The 27,158-nt window shown below is 41.9% G+C and overlaps 2 protein-coding genes across 3 annotated transcripts in view; one reads left to right on the top strand and one right to left on the bottom strand.

Annotated features, from left to right (window-relative positions):
* Positions 1-330: 330 nt before the first annotated feature.
* On the top strand, positions 331-6,930 carry LOC138193149 (RING finger protein 223). Its single transcript, XM_069141004.1, has 2 exons — positions 331-477; positions 5,406-6,930. The coding sequence occupies exon 2, from the start codon at positions 5,504-5,506 to the stop codon at positions 6,206-6,208; it is 705 nt and encodes a 234-aa protein (XP_068997105.1). The 5' UTR covers positions 331-477; positions 5,406-5,503; the 3' UTR covers positions 6,209-6,930.
* Positions 6,931-11,027: 4,097 nt separating this feature from the next.
* The window catches only part of ptpn11b (protein tyrosine phosphatase non-receptor type 11b), a 37,426-nt gene continuing 21,295 nt past the window's right edge, over positions 11,028-27,158 (bottom strand). Inside the window, exons 3-16 of one of the 2 annotated variants that reach the window (XM_069141209.1) lie at positions 26,317-26,511; positions 23,747-23,939; positions 23,415-23,534; positions 23,116-23,229; positions 21,923-22,019; positions 21,638-21,717; positions 21,227-21,382; positions 20,623-20,754; positions 19,273-19,427; positions 15,933-16,000; positions 15,686-15,837; positions 13,307-13,407; positions 13,046-13,175; positions 11,028-11,097 (exon numbers count right to left, since the gene is read on the bottom strand). In XM_069141209.1, the coding sequence (XP_068997310.1) occupies positions 13,088-13,175; positions 13,307-13,407; positions 15,686-15,837; positions 15,933-16,000; positions 19,273-19,427; positions 20,623-20,754; positions 21,227-21,382; positions 21,638-21,717; positions 21,923-22,019; positions 23,116-23,229; positions 23,415-23,534; positions 23,747-23,939; positions 26,317-26,511 (1,651 nt within the window). In that variant the 3' untranslated portion in view covers positions 11,028-11,097; positions 13,046-13,087. The remainder of the gene's footprint in view (positions 11,098-13,045; positions 13,176-13,306; positions 13,408-15,685; positions 15,838-15,932; positions 16,001-19,272; positions 19,428-20,622; positions 20,755-21,226; positions 21,383-21,637; positions 21,718-21,922; positions 22,020-23,115; positions 23,230-23,414; positions 23,535-23,746; positions 23,940-26,316; positions 26,512-27,158) is intronic. The other variant, XM_069141210.1, reaches the window with a different exon arrangement.

Genomic DNA, 27,158 nt, shown 5'->3' with positions numbered 1-27,158 from the left:
ACGTGAGGGCGGGGACACAGTAGTGAAGACAGGTTGGAAGAGGAAAGGAAGGAAAAGGTATCTCCACACTAGAAGTACTGACACTTTTTCCTTCCTCCTCCTCCTCCTCTTCCCCGCCTTCAGACACCACCTCAAGGCCAGGACTCTTGTCTGAAGCACATTTGCACAGAGTGCTAAAAGGGAGCTGGCAGAGCAGGGGCAGGTGATACTGGCCAACGGACGCAAGAGGAAGGAGGACTCACGCTGACACACAGAGCTCAGACACACACACCCACCCACACACCTGGTGTTACCCTACAGAGGACGACCTGAGCCGGAGCCGAGGCACAATTATAAAAAAAAAAAAACAACCAAACTCCCTGCTGGGAGCTCAGAAGCCAGTTGACTCCAGAAACATGCAGGAGCAAAGGGAGTGAGAGGTGAGCCCGGCCCACAGAGATCAAGAGAGGATCCTTTGACATCTTCATCATCTGGCAGGTAAGACGAACCTTTGCGCTACACGTTGCAGCGAGAGTTTGTGCTTTTTATTGTTACACTACACGGCTTTAAAAATGTTTTACTATAAAAACTGTTTATATTTGATTATTTTTTTCCTTTAAAGTGAAGCTTCTCCTTAAACTAAAAAAAAAATAAAAAAAAATAAAAAAAATCCAAACTCCACACTGCTGAGTTAATCTGATATAAATTAGGTTCCTTTACCTCATCTCATAAACTGTGCTCAGCTATAAAGAAGTGTTCATGTGGCAGCAGTAGGTGGATTGAAGCCATGTAGCAGCAGTCATCACGTGTAGTTTTCTGTGTTTCCCTGTGTGTACTCACTTCTGCATTGTCTTTTGTGCTTACACAAGCTACTGCTCAGATCTGTATTTGTTCCCTCAAGTTCAGTTCAGTTAAACTGCCCCCCCCCCCCCCCCCCCCCCCCCTCCCAGCTCAAACAGCAGGTAGATCGAGTTTCATTTGCTTTTCAAACTGGGAACAGGTAGTGCAGCATTGTGGGTGGCAGTTGAACAGAGCATACAGCAGCACATGTACAGAGCTGAGCATTCAAATGAAACACTCTCTACTTTGCACATACTGTAAGTGAGCGGTGGTTTGAGAAAAATGGGTCAGTGGGACTGGTAACAACACGTGTCGTTGATCGTGACGAGGAATCAGAAAGTGAAGGTCAGAGCAGAATGCTGCAGAGACAATAAAAAAAAAAAACTATAACTCATGTTTGAAGTCAGTATTTTGGATCCAGCAACGACTTATTTGACCCTGCTGTACGTTATACAAGCCTTCAGTGTGGCACCAGAGCTTTCTGGATTGACTTTCCTTCACGTGCTCTCAGGACATTTTGCTTTTAACCTGAGAACAAGGCCTAAATATCCTTTTTACATGTCACTTTGAAACAGTCTGTGGTGCGAATAGGGAGTAAATGGACATTTAAACCTTTTCCACCTCAAAGTGAGACTCATACTAATTAGTGGCGACCAGGGCTACATGTAGACCTACAGGTTAATTATAAGTGCATATAAATAACAGTAGCACAAGTCAAAAAAATTCAAGTCAGTGAACTAAACCTGAAACTAACATTAGCGACACACCAGACCTAACAAGGCTGAGGCAGCTAAAAGGTTGAGAGTGTTCGTCTGAACAGGCGTGCGTTTAAAACACGAGTTCAACTTTTCATTTGTAAAGGAAAGAATGACTTAATTCTTCTTCTTCATTCACACAGTCTCACTTAAAGTATTTATAAACGACTACATGAATGTATACTTGTATGTAAATTCATATATATATTCGTAAATATGGTGGATTTTTTTTAACACACTTTGTTGTCTGATTTGTAGGTTATCTATCTATTTATATACCTACCCATCCATCCATCCATATATCCATCCATTCATCCATCCATCCATCCATATATCCATCCATTCATCCATCCATCCATCCAATCCGTTTCTTATTTTTCCGAAAAATCGGTGACATATTTCACCAACTTGATCATTTGTTTCCAGTGTGGTCACTGAGTGAAACATTGCCGTAGGGAAAGATCATGACGACCAGTACACAACATCTTTATATTTGAGCTGTGGCATTTCCTCGATGGGTTTTTTCTAAACCAGCTGACAGATTAAAAGCTGTAAATCTTTAACTAAGAAGCTGAGTTTGTCGCCAGATCACGTGACATGGAGTCACGTTCAGACTTCATACAGGTCACGTAGAACACACAGCTGAGACCTGAGCCTAGAAGTTCAAATCTAATTTCAGTGGTTTTATAATCACACTGTAAAGCAAAGGTCAAACAAAGATTATGCGTACAACCGCCTCAGGCGGTGCTTCAGCTGTCCAAAATCTACGACTGTGCTGTTTTTTGATGCTTGGTTGGTTGCTATTTACTTGTTGCTTGTACTACAAGTAACACCGCCTGAGGCAAACTGTTTCTCCCTTTTTAAGACCTTGAGTTTTCTCTTTGACCCGTAAAATATAGGAAATATATACAAGTTAACCACATGGGAGCCTTTATGAACAGTGAATGAACAGTGTTTGAATACTGGCTTTTCAAATGCTGTCGAAAACTTTATTACATTTGTTTAAATAGACAATTACCGCCGCAGCATGCATTTTATGGTTAATATTTCAGATATTTATTGACTTTGTTTGATGATCTTATAAAGCTGCTTCACCAGCTGTGTAAATGTTTGAACATGAAGGACTTCATTGAATTTACACTTTCATTTGTCACAAGTATAATTTTTCTATGTAGTTGGTTGGGTCCATAGAAACAGTCTGTCATGGTGAATTAAATTTGACCTACAGACAGATTGACGTTTCGCGTCATCACTTGCTGCAGGTGAGACAGACCACGCCCAGTAACTACAATTCAAATGGAGCAATAGGGTAACTGAGTCACAATCAGCGGTAAAGGGAGGCTTGAAACTGATAAGACAGGTGTAATTATACAGAAAAATCTGTCCTCATCCGACTAAAGCATGTCTGAATTCAGCAGAGATGAGGAGAGAGAGTCGGCGGTGCAGGAATGTCAAGGGCAGATGGAGCGATTAGGCGGAGAACAAGCAGGGACTTTGTGTAGATTGGAGAACTGGGGCAAGACCGGCCCTGAGGGCACCGAGAGGAGAGCACCTGTGCTCCGACATCCTTCATCCCGAAGGCACAAACACACACAGTCGCCTTCACGTTAGGGACTTTAAATACGGAGCCCACAACATTAGCAGGCGGGTTATTACCATGTAATATTCTTATCATTCAAACAACATGAAGCGAAGGGAGCAGACTCAACGCAGAGCTGCTCCCGGAGACACCCACAGCACCCCAAAAACCCGGTCCGTTAGTTTCTGCCGAGTGGCATACAGACGTGAACAAAAGTCACATTAACAAAGCAGCCTGTAATTATCCCCGACGTACTCGCATGCTAGTGACCCGCCCTCAACAAGCTTTCATCAGCTGCTGGAGGCAACAAGGACCCAAAGACTCCCTGTATCGGCCGGTATGCATTTGCATTCCACTCTTAATATCCTTATATGCAAACTGCCTCTGAAAAATGTAAATTCAATAAATAAGTCTTGCATGTAAACTCCATGCAATTACACAGAAAAGCTTTCATCTAAAGCACATGGCAGATATTCTGCAACAATCTTTGTTAATTACATACACATTCAGTGGTTGAAGTAGGAAAGTGACAGTATTCACATGTTTGCGTCCGTATCAGCCTCCATCAGCATACCCATAGGCTTCATTCTTAATTTCATCAGTGAATAGAAGATACTAGCAGGCCTTGCTATAGTTCACAACATGGATGTAGTTAATCAAGGGGACAACCATTGCAATTATTTAATTACACTAAATAAAAACATAAAAAACTATAAGCTATATGGCTGGGTGGTGTATGAGCTGCTTGAAGACTTTTAATTTGTAACGGATAAAGGAAGTTGCGCCATTTGCTCGACCAATAGAGACCGGGGATGGTAGGAAACAGTGATTATGTGATTGGATATTTGATGTTGACATACATTCAGCACGTCCTGGACATTTTGGAAGGACAAACACTGCTATTCATGTTGAACGAGATATTCTCATACTCAGCATCACAGGGTCTTTGCTGTTAGCAGTGGTGCTAACGTCAGCTTGCTTTCACAGCTGTAAACGTCTGATTCTGTTTGTACCTTTTTGGAGCCAGGCCAACATTACTGCGAGGTTAATGTAACATTACTTCGACTAGCCACCGACAAAGAAAATCAGGCACATGAAAACAGGAACAGGTGCGTGAGAAGCCGTGCCCCCTGGGTAATGCAGTCTATTTAGGGCCATTATGAATCACCTACAAAAAGTTCAAGAGAAAGTCACGATAACCAAAATGTAAAATGTAGAAGTGCTGTTACAGTGTACCAATCACTTTAAGCGATGCTATAGATGAATATAAATATAGAGAAATGCTGTCAGTCACTGCTTTTTGGCCGGTGTTCAGCCCGCTAATAGCAGCTGCTAACACCATGAACAAAATTTGCATGCAGTCATTTTCAATAACAACGTGCCCTTTTGAAAACAGCATGCATTACAACTTTTTTTTTTTTTAAATGAGGTGTTTCCAGGGGTTACGAGTTAGAAGCCAACTGCAGCACTGAAGATTGTTAAATAGCCAGCAAGATAACACTTGGGCTCTTTTAAAATGATACACTTAAGTTTCCTTGCTTCATCACCGATTAGATCACATAGAAGTCGTCCGTTCTCCACCTACATTGATTACGGAGATATTTGAAAATGCAGATAAGACCCAAAGAAAGCTGTTTGACACATTTCAGTACTCTGGGACCCTGAGAACAATAAAGTTTGCACTGTGTGCCCGAGTCACGAGGAAAGAAAAAACACCCGCCATACTTTGTATTTACTGTGATCTGTAGATTCCTCTCCTAAATAAGAAAATGAGATTATCCCGTTTGGCAGGGACCAGAATATGTAGATGACTTTCTGGGTTTCACTGAATGTTTACGTCTTTTGGTTTGTCGTGGATTTTTTCTGTTGAAGGCCGAAATGCTGATTATTATCGTGTTCCCTTGAAAACACTGTCCACACTGGTCCACAAGGTTCACGAGGTCCACACCGTTCCCGCAGAGCTGCCCACACAAGGGGGTGGTTAATGTCACTTAAATGACTCATTTGTTTGTGCAGTTGATTTTGTAAATCCAATGTCACTTGGCATTTCGGACCCATTTTACATCACTCCCGATGACTGAATTATTCATTGACAGGGCAAATTCCTGTCAGCGTTGGAATAGTTCAGAGTTCAAACATTCACTTGGATATAAAATGCGCCCTGATTGAATTGGTGGGATTACGGTTTGCACATGGTTGCCCTGTCTCCGTGATATGAGAACTAATATCTGTCTTTCACTCATTCTTTTTAGACAATCCAGAAATTAAAGCGAGCCCGAGAAGAGGAAAGAAAAGCGCAGCGAGTCCACAGGAGAAGGACTAAAGAGAGCCAACGCTAACATTTCTGAAGATGGAACAGGCACAGAAGATTTGGCATGTGCAGATCGCGCCCCAGGAAGTACCTGGAGAGCAGCAAAAGAAAGTGTCGGTAATGGGCCAGCCGGAGTGCTCCATCTGCTACAACACCTACGACAATGTCTTCAAAACGCCCAAGCAGCTGGAGTGCACCCACACCTTCTGCCTCGAGTGCCTTTCCCGCCTCATGGCGGTCTCGCTGGCCGACCACGACGACGACGACAACGGCAGCACACGCCTCTCGTGCCCCTTTTGCCGTCACCCCACCATGCTGCCGGAGGAAGGGCCCCCGGCCCTGGCCACCAGCCGCGAGGTCCTCTGCAAGCTGCCCACCCACCAGCAGCACGAGGAGCCGGTGTGGCTGGAGGGGGAGAAGCTGTGCTACAAAAGCAACAGGAAGGACGCCCCGGAAAGTCCCGCGGCGTTCTGCGTCTGCATCGACATTGGGGCCAGCAAGACGGTGGAAGCACCGATCCAGACTAGGGCCCGGACGTTGAGCCTGATAGAGAGAATGTCGGACTGGAAGAGGATGATGCTCTTCGTTGTGCTCATGGTGCTGCTTGTTGTGGTTGTGTTGTGGCCCCTGCAGTGTGTATTCACCACCGGGAACATGCGCTGTATGAAAGAACCCACCAACCACAGTCGTCCCACCACGACTACTTTAAGCCCCTTCACCGGGTCTCGTCTTCTACCAGAGTAAAACCTCTACTAACTGGACCCCACTAATGTAGATAACATTGTATATAACACACTGGTAATGTTGCAAATGTCTGACATTGTAAATTTCTCCACACACCTCGGATTTGGAACTTTCAACAGAACCACATATATTAAAGCTGCTGTGTGTAGGCTTTTATGACAACTGACTTCAGCACCCCCTGGTGGTGATTGTTTTTTTTTTAAAAAGAAAATACACACTGGCAGACCCTGCAGGAAGTAAAGCAACAAAGACTGCACCGATTTTATGTTCCCACTTCAGACTTATCAGAATAATTTATTATGTTGATCTTTTTTTTTTTTTACTGCATATGTCTTTTTTGAACTGACACAAAAACATCTACAGATGACAATTTATAGTAATTTAATCTGCACCTGTATTTTGAAATTAGATACAAATTGGTTGTTGGGACACAATTAGGGTGATTTGTTGTGTCGACTCAACATTCGGTGATGACGTCATAGACACTCAGTGTTGTATCCAAGCCACCACTGTTGGTTTGGATAGGCTAATATTAGCTCACATTTATTTATGAAATCTGAACTTTTTAAATATCCATCGAACTGCAAACATCCATCACTAAAAAAAGAATGAACGTAATCCCGGTGTGCCAACTAAAAACTTTCCCTGCTGTGCATTTGATTGTGTTTTGATATGTTCTTGTTTACAGAATTTTAATAAAAACAAAGTGAGGTATTCACTCATTTGTGCCTCATTATTAAAATGGATTCCATTTGACTTTCCCTTATTACAGCTCCTCACGTTCTTCAATATCAGGTCGTAGTTGTAAAACAAACCAATCCCTGGCCGCTTTTCATTTCCTCCTTATATGAACCTTAACCTCATGACTACACAAGCAAATCCTCCTTTGTCCTTACAGGAAGTTTGCTTTATTTATTCCTGGATGAGTTGCGTCACATAGGAAAATGTAGGCTGAGATTTTCCAACAACAGCTCACCTGCGACACGTGTTTGATAAGAGTTCAATTTTAACAATAATTAATAAGACGCCATAAAAGTACAACTTGCTGAAGCATCATTTACCCTGCCGGTAAACACAGTCAAACAATAAAATCTAATTAAAACGAACAAAAAGAAAAACCGAGTCAGTTTCACCACAACTTTCCTTAAATTAAAAAAAAAAAAAAAAAAAAAACAAGTGAAAAGTAACTTCTTGTCAGATGGCATCATTTTACACAGCAACATTTAAACTGAATGTTTTCCAAGGAAACACAATTAAGCTGTCGGGTTTTTCCCCTCGTCTCCAACAAGGCCGAATAAGCAGCCTATTTTCTTGCGAGCGGCAGCAGAATAAAACCGTTTTATTGGAGCTACGCTGCTCACGTGTTCCGAGCACGACGGCTAACGCAGAGCTCATTTCTGACTCGGCTGTCTGGACTGTTCTCCGTTTCACTCGAGTCAGAAAGCACATTTTCTACAGGCCACGTCGACCATGAAAAGCTGCCGTTGTGAACGCGAATGTGAATGCCTTGTTTTTCCCAGCGTTAATATTAGTTAACTGGTCCCGATGCAGCTCACACCGCGGAGCACTTTTCCAAAAGAAAAGGACAACTAAAGTGGACGAGACGGAAGAGTCGCAGCGAGGTCCAACTCAAAACGCTGCTTCGTAACACACCGCCTCTGTTCTCCGCTGCGTCTCCGCTGCAGGGGCCACACCTGGGGGCCAAACAGTCCACCAAACACGCAGCCGGCTTTTCATATTTCTAATGTTCTTTCTTTCACACAGCGGCAGACTTTCTAGGAGCCTCTTCCAAAAATAGATTCAAAAGAGATTCTCCATCTCCTTCCTCCAGCTGGGAAAAAAACAAAAAACAACCTCACAAGTGAACACAACATTAACAGGCATGTACGTTTTACAGAGTGCCATCATAGATTTTTATTAAACTATATGATAATAAACCATTTTGATGCCATTTCTGGCAGCTCATTGCATCAGCGGTTCGGAGCCTATACAGCAAAGAAAAAAAAAAGGCGTTTGGGTGGAGTCAGTGCAAGAAGATGATGAAAAAAAGAAAGGGGGAAGCAACACGGGAGCACTTAAGTTTACCACGACTCACTTCAGGCTTACTGCCACCAACGGAGAAACGAGGAATCAAAACCAAAACACATCATGTTCAAGTAAATGTAAGAGGACGAGCAGACAGAAAATACTGTGTTGTTACTGCATACCCCCGTGTACACTGCTTCAGAGAGCCAGGATTTACTTCTCACAACCATACAAAATATAACAACTCAGATACAATACAAAATGCAAGAATGAATAAAACAATCAATTAGAAGTTTATAATTTGAAATTAATGAAAAAAAAAAGAAAAAAAAAAAGAAGAAAACACTGATGGCAAAAATCTAGTGCACTACCAAAACATACATCCACACAGCCTGAGGCCAAAGGTTCAGCAGTTTCACACTTTCAAGTATTGATGTTTCACCAAATCAGAAAACAAATTGACCCAGAGAGGCAAAGTGAAATACACTGAAAAAAAAAAGAAGAAAATGATCCACAGCGCGAGAAGTTCAGAAACAAGGAAACGAATCCACAAGTCATTCATCGGACAAAAGATCACAGTAAAGAGGGGGAAAGGGGAAAAAAACACAAGGATTAAAATCATCCTCAAATGTTCAAATTCAACTGGAGAGCATCAAGTGGTGCCGCATTCACCGAGACGTGGCAGCGACGCCGTTCGTTTCAGAAAACAGAGCCTTCGTTCACCGTTAAAACGAGGATTTACACCGGGAACGTCCCGACAGACTGAATCTGTGCTCCTCTGGGCCTTCAAAAGACACGGCTGGGTTGTCTGGCAGGATGATAACGGTCGCTGCAGGTTACATTCAACAGTATCAAATCACTGGTTTTATTATATTCTAGTTATTTCACTGCAACGGCCGAGTTACTCTGTATGCTGTGATTTGGCTTGGCTTCATTACCGATCGTGTTTTCGAAGAATCCTGAGCATGCAGCTGCAGCAGCTGTGTGTGTGTGTGAGTGAGTGTGTGTGTGTGTGTGTGTGTGTGTGTGCGTGTGCGTGCGCGTGTGTGTGTGTGTGTGCAGCGCTGAAGAAAACTAGGTGATTGCGGCCTGCGAGTGTCCTTGACATGCTCAGTTTCTGTTGGCGTAGGGAGGAAGAGGAATGGTCTGAACAGAAAGCGCCACTCCCTCCGCGGTTTCGTCTGATCTTTTAGACTTTAAAAAGGTCGACTGAACACATAAAAAAAAAATCATAATGTTTTAAGGTTTTCATGACATTTGAAATGGACTGGCTCACATTTCACCAACATCTCGCTGTAGTATTTGAGCAGGATATTTTGGTGCTGCTCCTGGAGGCTAAAAATAGCCACCAGTCTGCCACGGGGCACCGGGGGGCTCAGTGCGCCGCGGCAACGCCGACTTCCTTATCAGATCAATGACGTCGGCTTACTCGCCCCGCTATCATCAAGCCTGGATTACGGCCATCTTCTAAATTACTTTTTGGAGACAAATCTATTCTTCAATCTCAGGCAGATGGCCATCTGGCCCGCTGTAATCACCGCCGCCCCCCCCACCCCACCCCACCCCACCCCACCCCGGTCTCCTTGTGACGATCTCCGCTGACAGATGTTGAACTGCACCGGACCTGCTGATTAACGAGGACAGCAAGTCAAAGCAAGCTGAGAGGCGGCGCTCGGCCAACTCCGAGCACCCATTCAGGAACCCTCTCCTCCACGTTTCCTGCTAAACTTCACACTACTCTTAAAACCTGAATCTGAGTTAAAGCAGGGGATGCTGCTTTGAGATGTGTTCAAATATAATCTCCATCGCTACGCTCCTTTATAAATATGTATGTACATAAATAAACATCATCTCATATATTACACAACCGTGATACCGACAGCTTCGACGGAAAAAAACAACAACAAAAAAAACCACCCTCAAATAATGGAAGGAAGCTAATTAAAAAAAAGGATGATTGAGTTTGTTTGGGACCACCAGAGGCCACGTTCAGATGACGGACAGGACCGATGAGCAACCAGAAGTCAAACGCTCTCCCATTTAGTCAAAGAACAACGACGGAACAGCTGATGAGATTACATTAAAAAAAACCTTTACAACAACATCGTGATAATCAGTCACATCTCCAAGAAAAAATAAAATACAATAATTTTACACCCGAAATAAACCTTTTTTTTTTTTTTTTTTATAAGATTTGAAGAAGACAGGGCTCGCTCGGTCGGCCTTCCTGCGCCTCAGGATCTTGTAGCGGGTTGCGTAACTCGGCAGCCACGTGAATAGCCGCCGCGGCTGGAGAGACAGAACGCAGTGAAAGCAGTCGAAAGGTTTGAGTTCCGAAGACAGCCGGCGAGTCCGGAGACAGAGGGAGCGCCGGCGGAGCGCCCCGCGACAAGCAGCGCGGCTCTGTTCCCTCCACGTTGGTTCTCGTGTCGACTCGGTTTCCAGGGAAAGCGGCGACAGCAGAGAGGTGACAGCAGGTTTGAGGGGGCTGGGTTACAGACACGTCCTGTGACAAGGCACTTGGTGCTGGTTAAAGACAGGGCGAGGGCTGGAGCAGAAGTGGGAGAGGAAGTGTGAGGAAGGAGGGGGGTGAGGGGGTGGATGAGGGTGGAGGGGGTTGGACAGGGCACTACGCTGTGGAGTCCTCCAGGTGGGACTGCAGGCTGAGAGGTCCAGCAGGATGGCGGCAGGAGAGGGGTCTGCTCGCCCCCTTCGGCCCGGGCCCGGGGTCCACCACTGTGGAGTGCGGTGTAGAGCACCTCGCTCCCTCCGCCCCTGGCCCCCCCCCCCCCCTCCCTCCTCCTCCTCCTCCTCCCCTGACGAGGGACTATTCAGGTGCTGACGCAGCGATGCCTCTGCTGAAACTGAAGGAAACACAAACAGACAGGAGGACGAGCAACGTTAACGGCTGGTGTCACTTTGAATCATGAACACGAGGATCTGATGCAACTGGTGATGTAGCGCTAATAAAACAGCAGTTACTCTGCATAAACTCCACCCGTCGGGTTATGGAGACATGCGGAGATGGAGCACCGTGCAGTGAGTGTGTTAGCGTGTGCGTGTGTGTGTGTGTGTGTGTGAATGACTTAAATCAATCCCACAAAGGATTCAATTAAAAAAAAAAGCCTTTGCATGAGTTTTAAAACAGAAGGTAAAATAAAGATCGACTGGTAGAATTCTTGAGGAAGATACTAATAATAAATATTGATAATCTGATAATGACTTTATCATCTGATGAATATACATTTGTAACATAACCATACTACCATAATCAAAATCTTGTTGGAAAGACAACTGGGAAACCATGTTCAGTATGACTTGTACGTCAGACCAGTCCATCGTGACTGCAGCAGATCTGTGACGTGAATCTGCACTTTTATCTTCAGGGAGACAAGAAGAAGCTTCACATCCTTTGTTCAGTCGCTTAACAAGCTCCGGTCAGATAGTCGGGATCGGTAGTGTCTTGAGCTTTACTTTTTTTTTTTTTTTTAATTGTTTTCCCGTATGATGTTTTTGATTATGTTTTTATGAAGTACTTTTCTGTGGTTGGATTACGTGTCGTCATGTGTGGTTGTTGTTTTTGATGCTCTTTGTTCGAATTTGCTTTGCGCATTCATCGTTAAGGATCCTTTATATTTGTTTTGACAGAGGAACGTAGTCAGCAGGACGTCGTTGTTTATGGATTCACGTGTCCGGCACGCTGCTCTTTGACAGGCCTGTTTCAGAGGACACGTTAAGGTCAGAAATTTGTATAAATAGAATCAGACGTCCAAAGCTTCCAGTCAAATAGCCAGAAGATCCTCATGTCTAACACAACATGCAGGAAATTAAATCCTATCAATGCCCCTGGGGATTCAAAACAACGTTTTTCCAACTAGAAATGTCAACTTAAATTGACTTCCAACCACATTCACAAGAAAAAAAAACAAAAATGTAAAATAAAATAAAAAAAAACATTGAATTATATTCAAACTTATAAAATGAAAAGTCATCAAATAATGTAAATACCCATTCAGATTAAGCATTTGGATGTCAGTAAAAAAAACATGGGTCTGATTGGGAGTTTTGTTTTGACAGTTTGAACCATGCAAGCGAGACAGAGAAGCTGAGAAGTCTGACTGATGTACTAAATTTTAAAGCATGAAGACCTGTTTAAAAATGTCTGGATATGATCGTTTTCTAACGGCTCCAAAAACAAAATGTACAACATTAATGTAGCAGACAATTCAAAAAAAACAAAAAAAACAGTCGCTGTTAATTAAAATGGTATTCAGTGTATGTCATGTGCAGATGACCCCCAAACCAAAGCTATTTAAGTGAACACTGCTCGGCTCCCGTCGCTGCTGCACTGTATTAGTCACTCGGAGAGAAAAGAACGAGGCCGGGAGAATTGAGGTTGACTATAATTTGAACCTAAATTGAATCTTTTGTTGCTTCATAAAAAGGAGCTCTGGTTTTCTTTCAGCTGCTCCTGGCTACTCTACAATTTGAAACTTGAAAATAAAAGAACATTACTCTTCGATTTACATGAGGAAAATGAATTTGACCCACTGGGAGAAAGTGAACTGTCTGTTATCAGCGGAGGGGCACCTGGAGTTTGGATTTTAAGGGAGAGTTCAGTTTCTCTGACACATCGAGCGAAGCCTGAAGTTAAGTTTTAGATTTTTACATCGAACATGCTCTTTTCCTTTTGCCTTCGTCACCGTTCTCCAGAAAATGTGATGAATCTGTGAAAGCATGTTCCCTGATGCAGGAGGGAAAATATTAAACCACTTCTAGTTTTAATCAAAAGTGAAATGAAGTGACACTTACAGAGAGGCAGACAGAGAGGAGTGGAGGTCCGCGGCGACACTTTTACCTCCTGGTGTTACTGCTAAACGACGTCTGAGGGCTTTTGAAGTTTATGTTCTCGTACACACTCGACGAATCATCGTTTGTCATCCTGCAGATGCACAGAAAAATATTCACTCAAAAAGACAGAGACGGATTTTAAACCTATTTTCTCCTCTCGTCCCATGAATATATGTATGACAGTCACGTCAATGCTCCCATCATGGTATTTGTTATACTTACACAGATGAAGAGCGGGAGGACGCCATGTTGGGTTTGGACCTAGAGTTGGTCATCTGAGGATATTTGATATTGGAATATTCTCTCTCCTTCATCTTATTCCTCTGAAAAGTGACAAAATTAATCAGAATAATTTAGAGCAGTCGTTCTCAACTGGGCCAGTCTGAGGAATCACAATTTTTCCTTAGTCATTAGGTTATGGCCCAAAGTTTTGAAAAATGTTAAAACCCTTGAAATGTATTTTGTGAAGAGCAGACACGCTGTCATGTGCTTTTAAAAGCATGAAATAAAAAGTGTAACAAAAATACAACTCTGAATAAAAAGCCAATGAAAAAAATAGGCAGATTTATCTTGAATTACAAGCAGAGATGCTTTTCAAACACGTTTAAACTGGTGAAGCTCATCAAGTTTCAGGAATCTATATTGAACTGTATGAAATATGACATTAAAAGTCTGATTCATGTAATCCTAAACCTTTGTCAGAGGTAACTACTGATTTGACAACATTAATTTAGGCCAGGGGTCTCAAACTTAATTTACTTGGGGGCCACTGGAGGCAGAGTCTGGGTGAGGCTGGGCCGCATCGGGTACTCCACAAGAAAAGCTTTGTTAAAAAAAAATTCCAATCTTCTCAAATGTCTTTATTTTTATTTTTTTTTTAACACAAAATAAGATGGAAAAAATAAATAAACAAATTAAGAATTAATAAGTAAATAAATCAGTAATAAATAAAATATTAATAATTAGATTTCTCTCGTCAGCAACTATGTGTGGTTTCTTCAGCCTTCTATATCTGCTGTATTCAGATTTAAACATCTTTATTAACAGTTCTTTAACCTCAATGGGTTCTTCTGAACATGAATTGTCCTGAACATGAATGGAACATTGAAGAACATGAACTGTTCTTCTGAACATGGCTTCTCTTGCCTACTCCTTGCTGCTGGAGACCTGGCAGCGCTTCCTCTCGCATAGCATCCCTGGTATTTTGCATACTCCTCAGCATGTCTAGTTGTGTAATGACGTTTCAAATTGTATTCCTTGTGCACCGCAACTTTCTCTGTGCAAATAAGACACGTCGGGGTGCCCCTGTGCTCAACAAAGAAATATTGCATCTCCCACTTTCCCTGGGATTGTCTGTGCTCATCACCAACCTTTCTCTTCACTGCAGGCTTTGAAAAAGACATGTTTGGGGCTGTGGAATATATTTTAATTCCACTTGGTGTCACTGTCGTGTTTAGCCGTGTTTATGACATCATATAGAAATATATGTAGTGTTCATCGTGTGAGGCGATGCAAATAAAAAAATAATGACCCCCACAAATAACGGTGCGACCCTATAATTGGTCCGGGTTATCGGGGACTGTTATTGCCGACGGACAGGTGTCGGTATGTGACTGCAGACCACATTAGGCTACATTGTTTCCTTTCTTTTATCTCGCCGCGTACGCATCACTTTGATTTATTTTGTCAGAGAGAGACATATATACGTATAATGTCCCGCTGGGCAGCAACTTAAAAAACTTTTTTTTGGAAGTGTTGTGAACGCAGCGCGCTGGGACGAATGTCCGCGTTTGCCTGATAGAAACCAGGCAGCCAGCCAGGCACGGAAGAAAACTCTCCATGGCAACGCTGCTGTCACTTTCACTCATTGAGAAATGTTTTTCTGCTTGCATCAAGCCCGGTCGATGTCCCGCCCCCGAGAGCCAAATACCCCACCGTGATTGGTCGGTTCGTTCAGCTCCGCACACAACACTGTAAAGTGCCATTCATATAAAACTCGCGGGCCGCACTAACATTAAACTTTCATATTAAGGTGGGGGCCACAAAATATCGTCTCGCGGGCCGCAATTGGCCCGCGGGCCGCGAGTTTGAGACCCCTGATTTAGGCCATTAATGTCGTGACAAGCTGGCAGCAAACAGCTACTGCATGCACGCTGCATGGTGGAAAACATAGGTGCTTCAAAATAAAAGCATAGCAGCAGAAATTCTGTAGACTTCAAAACTAAAGTTTGTCGTTTTTTGTTTTTTTCCCATGCACACGTTACCAACCGACCCTTATTGGCCCCGTGATGCTCGTGTGGCTCGTCACCCGCCGGCTGAGAATCACTGATTTAAAAGTGAGACACCGTAAACAAGTCCCACATGGTGTCTACATTCAGCAGTGGAAACATACCAAGACAGTTGGCAGGCTGACGTTTGCTTCACTGCTCTAGCTGTCCAAACAGAACACGTGGTGCTAGTCTTCAGACTGTGAGCTTATACATCTTCACTACAATCGATAAATCAGCTATTTTTAACACAGTAAAGGCTGATTGATCGTGATGCAATTCCATTTCTTTTTTTTGCCTTTCTGTAGTTTAGACTTGTAGTGTAGCTGCGTACCTGTTCCTCCTCCAGCCTCTTCTGAGCCGTGTCGATGTACTGCTGCACAGCCATGTAGATGAACTTATACTGGGCCTCTGTCTGCACCATGCCCGACCTCTGCTGCCGTACCCTCTGGATGGTTTTAGGGATGTCGATGTCACAGTCGAGACCTACAGCACACAGAGAAGAGTAAGGATGCAGTACAAACATTTGAAGTAACAGAAACAATATTAGGTGTGTGAAGTTTGGTATCCGAGTCTCCTGCCTTGACGGTTAATGATGTCAATAAGGATGTCAACGACGATGATGGTGCCCGTCCTGCCGATGCCCGCACTGCAGAGACAACAGAGTGACAAGTCAAAAAAATGGTGTAGTTACAACTCTTGAAGAAATTACGTAATAATGTCCAGGTGATATTTTAAGAGAATACTATTTTATTTAGTCAGTTATGAAAAGTGTTATATGAGCATTACGAAGTGAAGACATTCAAATCTGTTGTTGTTTCTCATGAAATACTGTTCAATCTCTTCTGAGAACTCACTTCAATACTCTTTTTCCCACTTTACCACATTTTTTTTTTTTATCAGCAGCTGACTGACCAGTAGGTGATGAGTCACGTGTTTTGTTAGTCTATCAGCGTGTTTGTAGTGCAAGTGTGTGTGTGTGTGTGTGTGCGTGTGTGTGAGAGACATACAAGAAGAACACCAAATGAACAACCTTTGCCAACATGTTTGAGAGCTACAGTCTGCTCTTCAGTCTATCTCGATAAATATTCATGCAATAAAAAATAAACAAAGGCTTAGAAATCTGGCAATCCAGCAGGAACGACTTTATGATGAACTAAATCTGTGTCAAATTAAGCTAATGACTGATGTTATTTATCGCTACCGGAACTGTAATTCTGGTTTTTATTATGACAAGGAGCCCGTCCGGACTACAGATGAATCCAAAACTGATCATGCTGTTCCACAGTTTCAGCCTTTAAGGTGGTCATGCGGACATCTTTTGTAAAACCAGTGAAAAATAGTTTTTTTTGGCTAAAGCAGAACTTTATGTAACAGTTACTAGAAGTAAATATAATGTCAAGTCAATACTGAGGGGGTAAGAGAAAGTAATTGTACACGTGTTTGTGCTATTGATAACCGTGTCTGAAGGCTGCAGGAGGACACTGAGGTTTATATGATGAAAACTGTCCGTCGCATAAGAATTCCTCTCTTGACACCTTTGATAAGTTTGTTTATTGTGAATATTTAAAAAAATAATTGTTGCAGTACTAGTTTGGTAAAGACTTTTCGTCAAAAAGAAGGCCAAATTCTGAACCTTCATTATAGCGCACCCTAGTGGTTGCCATACAGGAAAATCATGAAAAACACAGACAAATTCATGTGCAATGTTTAACAGTATGTGAGGCACGTCTCTGAATTTGAATGTACATTTATCACATGACATTAAACCAAAGACAAATAACATGTATGTATATTCTAACTTGATAAGTAAACCTGGATTATTGTGTTTTTCCTCTCATATTCCCAGTCTGCTTAAAGAGACTGATGATCACACTGAAATCCAAAGGTGGAACAATGCCATTGTTTGTTACATGTAAGGCTTACATGCAAGTATTAATATTGTAATTGAGGTTGTCTTAAATAGCATTTGGTAAAATCTAAACCTAATTTTGAATCTAGATAAAGACAATAAGAAAATACAGAGGAATGCATTAAAAACAAAAAATATATCGTTTAAAATATTTGCTGATTTACTGAACTTCAGAAAGTATTCAAATCCCTTTTGCATTCTGTATTTGGTGTCAGACTCTAAATTCTTTATAGAAAACTTCTCTGGCAGCCATTACAGCTTTAAGTCTTCTTGGTTAAGTCTCTATAAACTCTGAACAGCTGGATTTGTGCAGTTTATCCCGTTTTTCCTGGAAGATTTTGTCAAAGCCAGTCAGACGGGATGGAAAGTGTCTGAACTTCAGACGAGATCTTCAGCTCTCTCAACAGATCTTCTGTGGGACTTAAGTCTGGGAGAGTCAGAGAGTTGAAGAGCTGCTGCAGTGGTGTGCGAGTTGTTTGCTGGTCATTGTTGCGCTGAGATTTTTACCATCACCTCATTTTTAGGTTGCTGAACTCTGAAGCAGGTTTTCTTGGCTACATTCATCCCTCAGTTCTCACCAGCCTGCCTGCTCCTGGTGCTCTGATGTACGCTGAAGCCTGATACTGCCACCACCGTGCTTCACTGCAGCGATGGTATTAGCCAAGCGTGAGCAGGGCAGACGTCGTGCTCGGAGTTACATTGTTGACCCCATCAGACTATAGTTTTCCTTGTGTTCTCAGTCCTTTAAATGCCATTTAGCAAACTCAAAGAAGGTTGTCATGTGCCTTTTACTAGGAGTTGCTACAATCTGCCTGCTCTACCATAAACACCTGATTGATGGAGCGCTGCTGCCGACCGTTCAGCAGGTTCCCTCAACTCTAAAAAGGACCTTTTGAAGCTCTGATAGTGTTCTTCGTTTTACCAGATCCTAAAGTTGTTCTACTGGATTCAGATCTGGTGCCTGGAGCGGTTTCTGAAGTCCAATGAACTTATCATCATGTTTATAAAACCAGTTTGAGGTGACTTTTTCTTGGTGCATTAATCTTCTGGAAGTAACAGTTAGAAGATGGTGAAACACAGCCTTAGAGGTCAGCAACAATACTCAGACCGTGCCATTTAAATCATGACTGATTAGTTATTAAAGGGCCCGAAGTGTGCCAGAAAACATTCCCCACACATTTACACTACCACCTCCCAGGACTGTTGCCACAAGGCAGGTTGGTTCCCTGCATTCACGCTTGTTGATGCCAAACTCTGCTCCGACCATCTGCAGCCTCAACAGACATCAAGATTCATCAGACCAGGCTGTTTTTGCACTCTTCAGCTGTGTGGCTTTGGTGAGCCTGTGGTCACTGCACCCTCTGAATTATAACAGAAGTGAAACCTAGTGTGGTTTTAGCTGTTGCAGCCCGTTAGCCTCAAGGTTGGATATGTTGTGAGTTCAGAGATGTTTTTCTGCTCAGCAGAGATGTGGAGAGTGGTAATCCGAGTTATAGTTGCCTTTTTGTCAGCTCCAACCAGTGGGGCATTCTTCTCTGACCTGCCTCATCAACCAGGTGTTGAACCGACACCGGATGTTTTTGTTTATCTAAAATCAAGAGATTGTTGTGCTAAAACAATCTTTGTTTCTGAAAAGCCTAAACCAGCCTGTCTGACACCAACATTCATACCAGAGATAAAATGTTTTGATGTGCACGTAGCTGAAGATTTGTATCTGTATCTGCAGGGTTTTCTGCATTATAAAGGTATTCCTTTAAAAAGGGCTCCCAGCACTGAAGTGTACCGTAGGAAGGATGGGATTTTAATAATTGTTGGTGTTTTCTGTGAAGTGCTTGAACTGTATAGCCAATCACATTTCTATATTCTCCTATAGCTTTATAAGTGAACACCAGTGCTTAATACTGGATCCTATATTCTTAGCCAAGTTGAGGTCAAACTAGTCTTTGTACTTGTTTAGTTGAAACTGAAGCATCCTATTATAGAACACTGCCTCTACTTCCTGGTTGTACCTGCAGTGGACGACGATGGGTCCAGTGTCTGGAATGGTGCTCTGGGTGCGGTTGACCTCCTCCAGGAACCAGAGGACCCCACCAGGCTCGTTGGGCACCCCGTGGTCTGGCCAGCTCAGGTACTGATAGTGCCAGATGTACCTCAGAGGCTCCTTCTATGACAAAAAAAATATATTGTTATCAAAAATGTATACAGTATTTTTTATTTTAAGAGGGACAAAATCTATGATCTTCATTCGACACAAATATTTGTGTGTAGTTTCACAGTTTGATTTGGCAAACTCGTGTAGATATTTTTCAAGGTCATGTTAAGTACAAATTTCTCTCCTTGTTTCGAATAAATATCCTCCGACAGTCACATTTTGTTGCTGGAACCAGCAATATAGTAACACTAGAATCACACAGTTCTACCTGAATGATGGAATATGCTTTTATACAAAATAAGGATTGTGGCTTCTGTTCCTAATTTCTTACAGACTCATACAAAGGAACTAATGCTTATGACCAGCATGGAATAGTGCAGCAACCAGGAGCTCTTACTGTGTACAGTTAAAAATGTAATCATACGTAAGAGATAGGAAATTACCAAACCCTATTTAAACTTTGTCCACCCAATTCTTTGTTTTGGAGCTGAATGTGTATGAACATAGAATAACTACTCTGTCCACAGTTACCCGTGATTGACAGTAACCTTCATTAAATGTGTTTGTCATATTTTAACAAATAACCCAGTGATTTAGCTGTAATTTGCCAAAACACAAACAGTTAGTGGCACTCTAGAGAAAACTTTGCTGAAATGTTCTCAGACAGGCTTCGTAGGTCGAGAGCTGCATATTTGTATAGAATAGTACATTATAATATACATAATTACATCTCTAAACTTCCACCTACACCAAGAGTGGTTATCCAAACATTGCATACCCCTGAAATTCTTTTTTTATTTTTATTATTAACTTTACTCTTTTAGAATATGTTAAAACCGTCTGATGCTGTGATCAAAGCAACGGCTTTTATTACGTATTAATTGGATGGGATTCACTGTGCACACTTGGAAAAAAAACATGGCCATCCCTTTTCACCCTTGCTACATGTTATATAAATTAATTAATTACTTTTATTCAGGCTTTAGTGCACAAAAAAACTGCCTTGTAGAAAAGTTTGTGTTCACTTCTGCCATCTAGTTTTTCCTCTATCTGCTTCTCGTGCTCTTTGGATCCATGCGGTCGATCCTCCCATAAGCGCAAACACATGTTGTAGGATTTGTAGGTTTGTGTGTGTAAGTGTGAGGTTTTAGATAATCTGACCCCAGGTCAGTGGGTCAGCTCAGGCCGAGCACACAGCTTTCCTCACCCGGTCCAGACGTGTCACCTCCAGCTTCCTCAGGATGTAGTCCTGAGCCGGCCGCTCGTCCACGTTCCTCACCAGCACCTTCCCAAACTCCTTGGTGGTGTGGAGGTCCGGCCAGTACCGGACACATTTGTTCTATATCAGAATAAACACAGAGAGACAGACAGCAGGTGGTGGGTATTAGACAATCTAAAGAAGCAGATCATCTCAAGCAGCTTTTCAATCAGCTTAACTGTAATACTATGCTGGTCAGCCATCTCCCTACCCACCCCCACACCTAACACATTCACACTCTCTCACTCAACAATTAAATAATGTAATATATATATTATATTTATATGTATTATATGTATAAGTGAACACCAGTGCTTCATATTGGATCACTAAATCTGAGTATCGTTGTCAGATTAGTGAGGATTTTTTTGAGTTTACAGTTTTCGTTTTACTGGTGTTAGAAAGTGTCTGAAACAGCATTCAAGTCCATCACAAGACATTTCCATGAAATCCTTCTAGTTCAACATACAAGATATAAAGCAGCAATCACAGTGTTTCCCAGGCTCTCGGTTGAACTGTATGGATGTATATTTGCAGCGTGTTTAATGCCCACCCTTCCTCGCTCCATCTCCTTCGTGGTCATGACGATGACGTGCGTGTTCTCCTGATACACCATCTTCCAGAAGTCAATGACTGTATTCTGTAGGCACCCTTGGGTGGCAATGAAGACTTTGCCCTCCTCCACATGGCGCCCCTCTTCATGCATACTCTGTATGGGAGGACAGCATGGACAGTTAAGCACTTAAGTAAAGATGTAATAGCTCATGTTAAATCAAATATCTAAGATATATTTAGTTTCATTGCTAAGTGCAAATATTTTAGCTGTATGTATACAAAACAATCTTAAAGGCCCACGATTATTTCACATCAAGACAAGGTTGCCGCAAGTCACAATTGCTGCATGTTACTAGTATGTTTACACACTCGTTGACACATTGTCTTGTGTAATGCTGAACACACTCACTCTGATATAGTTGGCATTGATGTAGTCTGAACCCAGAACATCTGGATCCATTTCTCGGATTTCAACCCGTGTTGTGTCAACTGAAAACACAGTTAAACACAAAGAAAAGTCAGTTCGTTGAGATCACACTCAATGTTTGTTTTCAGATTTAATGTCAACCGACAGGCAGTGCAGGATCAAAGCAACATCTTTATATTTTGTTCAGGTCTATATGTTGTCTATTTGTGTCATTGTTTCCACAGGAAGTTGGACAGGCAGGAAATGGCAGGTCGCTGCCTGACTCACAGGGGAGGATATTCTTGTATCTGTTTTTACTCTTGTTTTCTGGCTTCTGGCCTTCTTTCCGGGGATACAGCAGTTTGCACTCCTGCTGCTGAAGTACCTGAGAGTTGAAGGCAAAAGAAAAAGGAAAGTTATTATCTTTTTCCTTTTCTTTTTTATAAATGTCCCTGGAAGATCTTCACAAAAGCATATACCATGATACAACTGCCAATTCTGAGGAGATATACAAGATATACTCAGACTATTGCTTGAATATTGCTCTGAACAGTGTAACGGGCCTTGAATAAAGCTGGGGTCACCCTGTAGTGCAACAACAAGGAAAACCGCATATTTCAATGTTCAGGCTGTACAATAAAGAGGAAATGTTTTACCATGGGGCTTCCTTCAACTGCAAAGAAAGCTCTTCATTCATAACTGCAACTTAAATTCATTTTAAATTCACATCTGCTCTTGAGGGTTACAATATGTGAAGCAATTACAGCGTTTATCTACAGTTCTTAAGATGCAGTACAACCAGATATATGCCACAAATAAAAAGACAGTCAGACTAGTCTATATTCTCACACTCTATATTCTTGATTTCCAAATAACTCGCACTGTGTACTCCTATGAAACAGTATGTTGTGTAATTAACGTATTCAAACTTTTGCAGAGAAGAGACGATCCATGATCTAAATTCATTGCACACATGATGATCAGCACAATAAGGATTTTCAACTTGAAGCAGATAATCCAATAACCAGACAACAGACAAACCAAAACTATAATAACCCTGTAATACTAGATTATAACTCACTGCCTAATTTGCCCTGACACAATAGAAATGATTCACATGAATGACCTGTCAGTTGCATGAAAATGACATAACAGGAACATTTACACTCGTTACGAGATAAGCTTCGGCCAACACCAGTACTCAGAGATTAAGGCTGCACAAATGCATTTAGATTCAGTCAGTGGAAAAAAACAGAGATGAAACTGTACACAAACGGAAACAGATGAACAACTGAAGTCATTTGTGAGCAAACGGCCAACAACATGACATTCCATGATATTTATTTAGCAAATACATGTTACTTATTGATTTAATAGACAGTTGAACTCAGAGCCATTAAAATTTTACCATTTTCTTTTTTTTTTTTCCATGATTGAGCGCAATGACTTGGAGAGTTTTCAACAGTTTTGAAGCTGCATACCTCAAATTCCTCCCAGAATCCCTGTTTGGGCTTCTCCGAGTTGTCTGCTACTTTGTTGAGTTCTCGTACCCGGTTTTCGATGTTGGCGGCGTTTATCCTTGTGGCGTTAAAGGGCTATTGTTGACACGTTGGGATAAATAGATTAAAGATCTAAACAAATTTAACCAGCACAAGTATCAACCAAACATTTTCATGTGATTTAAATGAACATTTCAACACTCTCAATAGCTTCAAATCACTCTAACAGATCTAACATTGGATGCTTTGTTTGAATTATTTGTTGAATTTCTCCACGATACCTGTTTGAGGTGCACGACGATGCCACTTTTCTCCACCATGGGGTTCTTCTTGTAGTGATCCACCAGGTCAGCCAGGGTGTCGAACCTCTCACCGCCGCCAACGTCGTACTTGCCGTCCGGCTGAAGACAGAAAAAAAAAAAAAAAAAAAAAAAAAAAAAAATCACAATTTTTTCACAGAAACTACAGAAACAGCTGGTCTGCTCACGACCTGCTTAAAACTAAATAACTTAACGCATTAACTTAATGCTGAAGTCGTCTAGACACTGTAAACCTAAACAATACTTGAAAGCCTCCTCATTAAAACTAAGTAGTCTGAAATGTGTTCTCTCACCTGGTAGCGGATCATAACGTGGGTGACTTTGGTCTTGCGGTCCATGTTCTCATGTTTCTCCTCGATGGTGAGAACTGAGAGGACGAAGTCTCCTGGTTTGCTCTGGCTCTCACGTACCAGGAAGCTGCCAGCTTTGCCTTTGTCGGAGAGCAGCTTCTCTGCATCTCGCCCTGAGAGGTGCCCATGGTACCACCTGGAGAGGAGACAGAGAAATGTGATGTTATATTAACAAACAAGTCCAAAAATGATATTCAACTGCAAACTGACAAGATGGATGGCATCATGCGAGTTGTGGCATTTTCTCCCAAAAAAGATGCTAAGAACTGTGAATCTTGACCATAGATTTGAAAAACAAGTTTATATAATACAAGACGATTCTTATTACTGCATACCTACTGATATCACCTAGTAATTACTACTATAATGCAATGTTGTTTTTCATTGTATTTGTGACAGTGATTCATTTTTCACACGTATAAACAACAATAAATACTGTATTCCATCAGTTTGTAAAAGCATCTGTCTGAATGCTCCTAAGTATCATCTCTAGGTTATGTTCGGGAGATTTAGGGCCAAAACCTTTTACTGTGGACATGATGTCATATTATCTGGCCGTGTCTGCAGTATCAAGGTGAAGCTGGCGGCTACAGATCAGTCACAACGACAACCAATCAGCGATATCAAAGATTTTTTATTTCAGACCGGCCTCGTTGACCATCTGCTTCTCCAGCTACCGTGGAGACGGAGAATCTCAGCCTCAGGTTAGATGCTGTTTCAAAAGGTAGACAAATTAACAAGACAAGTGCGAAGAGTTGGAGACGTGGCCGACTGAGGGGGAGGACTGGTGATACGTTTCCTGTCTCCAGGGGAAAAGGTTCCATATTGTACCTTTGGGGTTTAACATAATGTCTATCTATATGTGCAATGTGAGCGCAGACTCCTACACAAGAGTGATAGTGTCTCCGATTGCTGCAGCCTCACTCACTTACTGATGCTAAGATGAAAAACTTGCATGTCTGCATTTTCCTGCTGTGTGGTGACACGTAGGAAGACTCTGACAAGAAATGCATGTAGAATAGAAAAACCACAGAAACCAAAGCCAGAGATCATGAGTTGTTCTTGGACCTAAATAGAAACTAAGATATGCACATTGCAGTGTGCAGAAAAGGAAAGTGTTAAGGGCCTGTTCAGTATTAAATTACACTAGATTTATGACTTAATTATAATTATGAAGGATATATGATCATGTCGCTTTCCAAAAAGCTTCCTGTAAGTGTGAGTGCATGCGTGTATTCCGAGTATGAATAAACATACCAGCTGCCCTCGCCTCCCATTTTAAAGAACATGTGTAGGTGTGCTGAAGTGTGTCACTGCATCCAACCTGTGCACGCTCTCTGAGGGATGTTTAGTGTGGATACTTGGAGAGCACAGACAGAAACAGCAGCGCCACCCACTCACTTTGGACAAACATGCAATTGGGAATTTGCCACTATTTTCGTGTGTATATGTGACGTGCATGTAAATGTAATGTGTGGAAGTGTGTGTGTGAGTGTTTGTGTACAGAAAAGTGCACCACGTCTACACACAGTATGTGTAAACAGTTACGAGTAAATAACAAGATTCTTTCCTCCTGCCATTCTTTTAAACGGTTTACTGATTGCTGATGTGAACAAATAATTCAATATCTTTGTCAACAGGCTCTTAGAGGGATCGTATTGTGACAATACCATCACAGACAGTATTACTTTGTTTTCAGGGCTTCCACCTGGCTATTTTGGTTCATTCATCAACATCCTTTCCAGTCACAGCAGGCAGCTGTTTTAAACAACATGCTTTCATCTCTGATAAATCCACTCTAGGTCCGACAGCGTGTCACCAAACAGCAAAGTAAGCAACTAACATGTGAACATATTGGAGCACTTAGCAGCTAAAGAACCAGAGCTAAAAGGACATTTTACTATGTTTTTGCTTTTCAAGTGTTCAGATTTTCCAATGTAATCCATAACGGTGGAGAGTTAAACAGCAAATTTAGATTTTTTTTTTTTAGAGATGATTTGCCATAGTGATATAGATATTAAGAGGAGAAATATATTTGCACAGCTCCATGGTGATGGCTCGAAAAGATCACATTTAAAATATGAATGATGATTAAAATGATTTAATTCTCTCAAATAAATGTGTTTCATTTATTTTTCCAGCTGTACATGAATTGCTTCTGCATTAGCAGCTTTTCCCCACTGATTTCTATTTAAATTCTAAAACTGCCTTTATAGATTAAATAAGCTGGAAATGCAGCAGAATGACTTAATTACTTGACATGAAGGTTCTCTGGTGGTTTAGCTGCTTCTCATGGCAGGATGAGACTATACAATCATAAAAATAAATGTCTGTGTTCAGGAATAAACATTCATGCCGTTTTAATGAGTTTTGACCAAAGATAACGAGCTGACTTCAGATGTAAGTTTGTATGTATATCCGTGTGTGACTGGTTTTATCCACATTGTGCTCGGCTGTATGCAAAAGCGAGGCTGTGTGCACACGTGGGCGTTAGTGTGCAAGTTTATCTGCACCTCTCGGAGGTGGGGTCCTTGCAGTTGAGAGGGTACTTGAGCTCGATCACATGGCCATTCCTCTCGCGCAGGAGATCCTGTTGTTCGGTGTAATACTGCACCAGCTCGGCCAGCGTGGCGAACTTCTCGCCTCCGTACAGGTCATAGTAGTCGCCCGAGTTCTGGATCTTAATGTGGGTCACCTCATCGTCACGCCTGGGCGGGGAAAAAGACAAACACAAAGACAATTCAGCCACCAACTTATTTATCATGTGTGTAAACAGCAGTGGCTTTGCTCCAAAGAAGCGGGTTTTTTTTCCGTTTGAAATTTTCCCTTGTTTCACCGGTACCCTGCAGAAATTTAAACACGCACTAACAGCCACCCACACACACGCCAATACAGTACATGCACATGAGGAAAATCAATACTTTTCCCACCCACACTCGCATAGCATGAATGCATCTACACTATAAATGTGTCCAGCTTATCAAGCCACCTGCGCTCATTTTAAGACTATGAAGGTTTCTTCCGACCATGTTACAAATATACAAATCCGGTGACATTATTTCATCGGCCTCCTGTTGTTTACATGCAATAATCCACCTTCATGTGTCTATGACACAACTGTTTGTCTGCAATACTGCAAAGTTGAACATATTGTTATATATGATAAGTATTTAACTGTTAAATGCAATAAAATAACAGACTTTTTCCCCTCTGTGGAATTATAAATGAGCCACATGCTATTACAGGAAAGAAAAATACAAGAAAAAGCTCATTTAAAATACATTTGATCTCAAACAGAATATTTTTCACTTTGACTTCTGTAAACAAAACAACACAAATCGTGTTAACAAGGGAT

This window comes from Embiotoca jacksoni, unplaced genomic scaffold, assembly GCF_022577435.1.
Source record: "Embiotoca jacksoni isolate LCO1_2020_lvr unplaced genomic scaffold, fEmbJac1.0.p SCAF_9, whole genome shotgun sequence".
Lineage (NCBI taxonomy): Eukaryota > Metazoa > Chordata > Actinopteri > Embiotocidae > Embiotoca > Embiotoca jacksoni.
Note: the sequence above shows the minus strand (reverse complement) of the source record. Positions and strands in the feature narration are given on the sequence as shown.

Excerpts from the sequence above, each read along its gene's own strand:
- LOC138193149 (XM_069141004.1), top strand. The coding sequence starts at position 5,504 with ATGGAACAGGCACAGAAGATTTGGCATGTGCAGATCGCGCCCCAGGAA.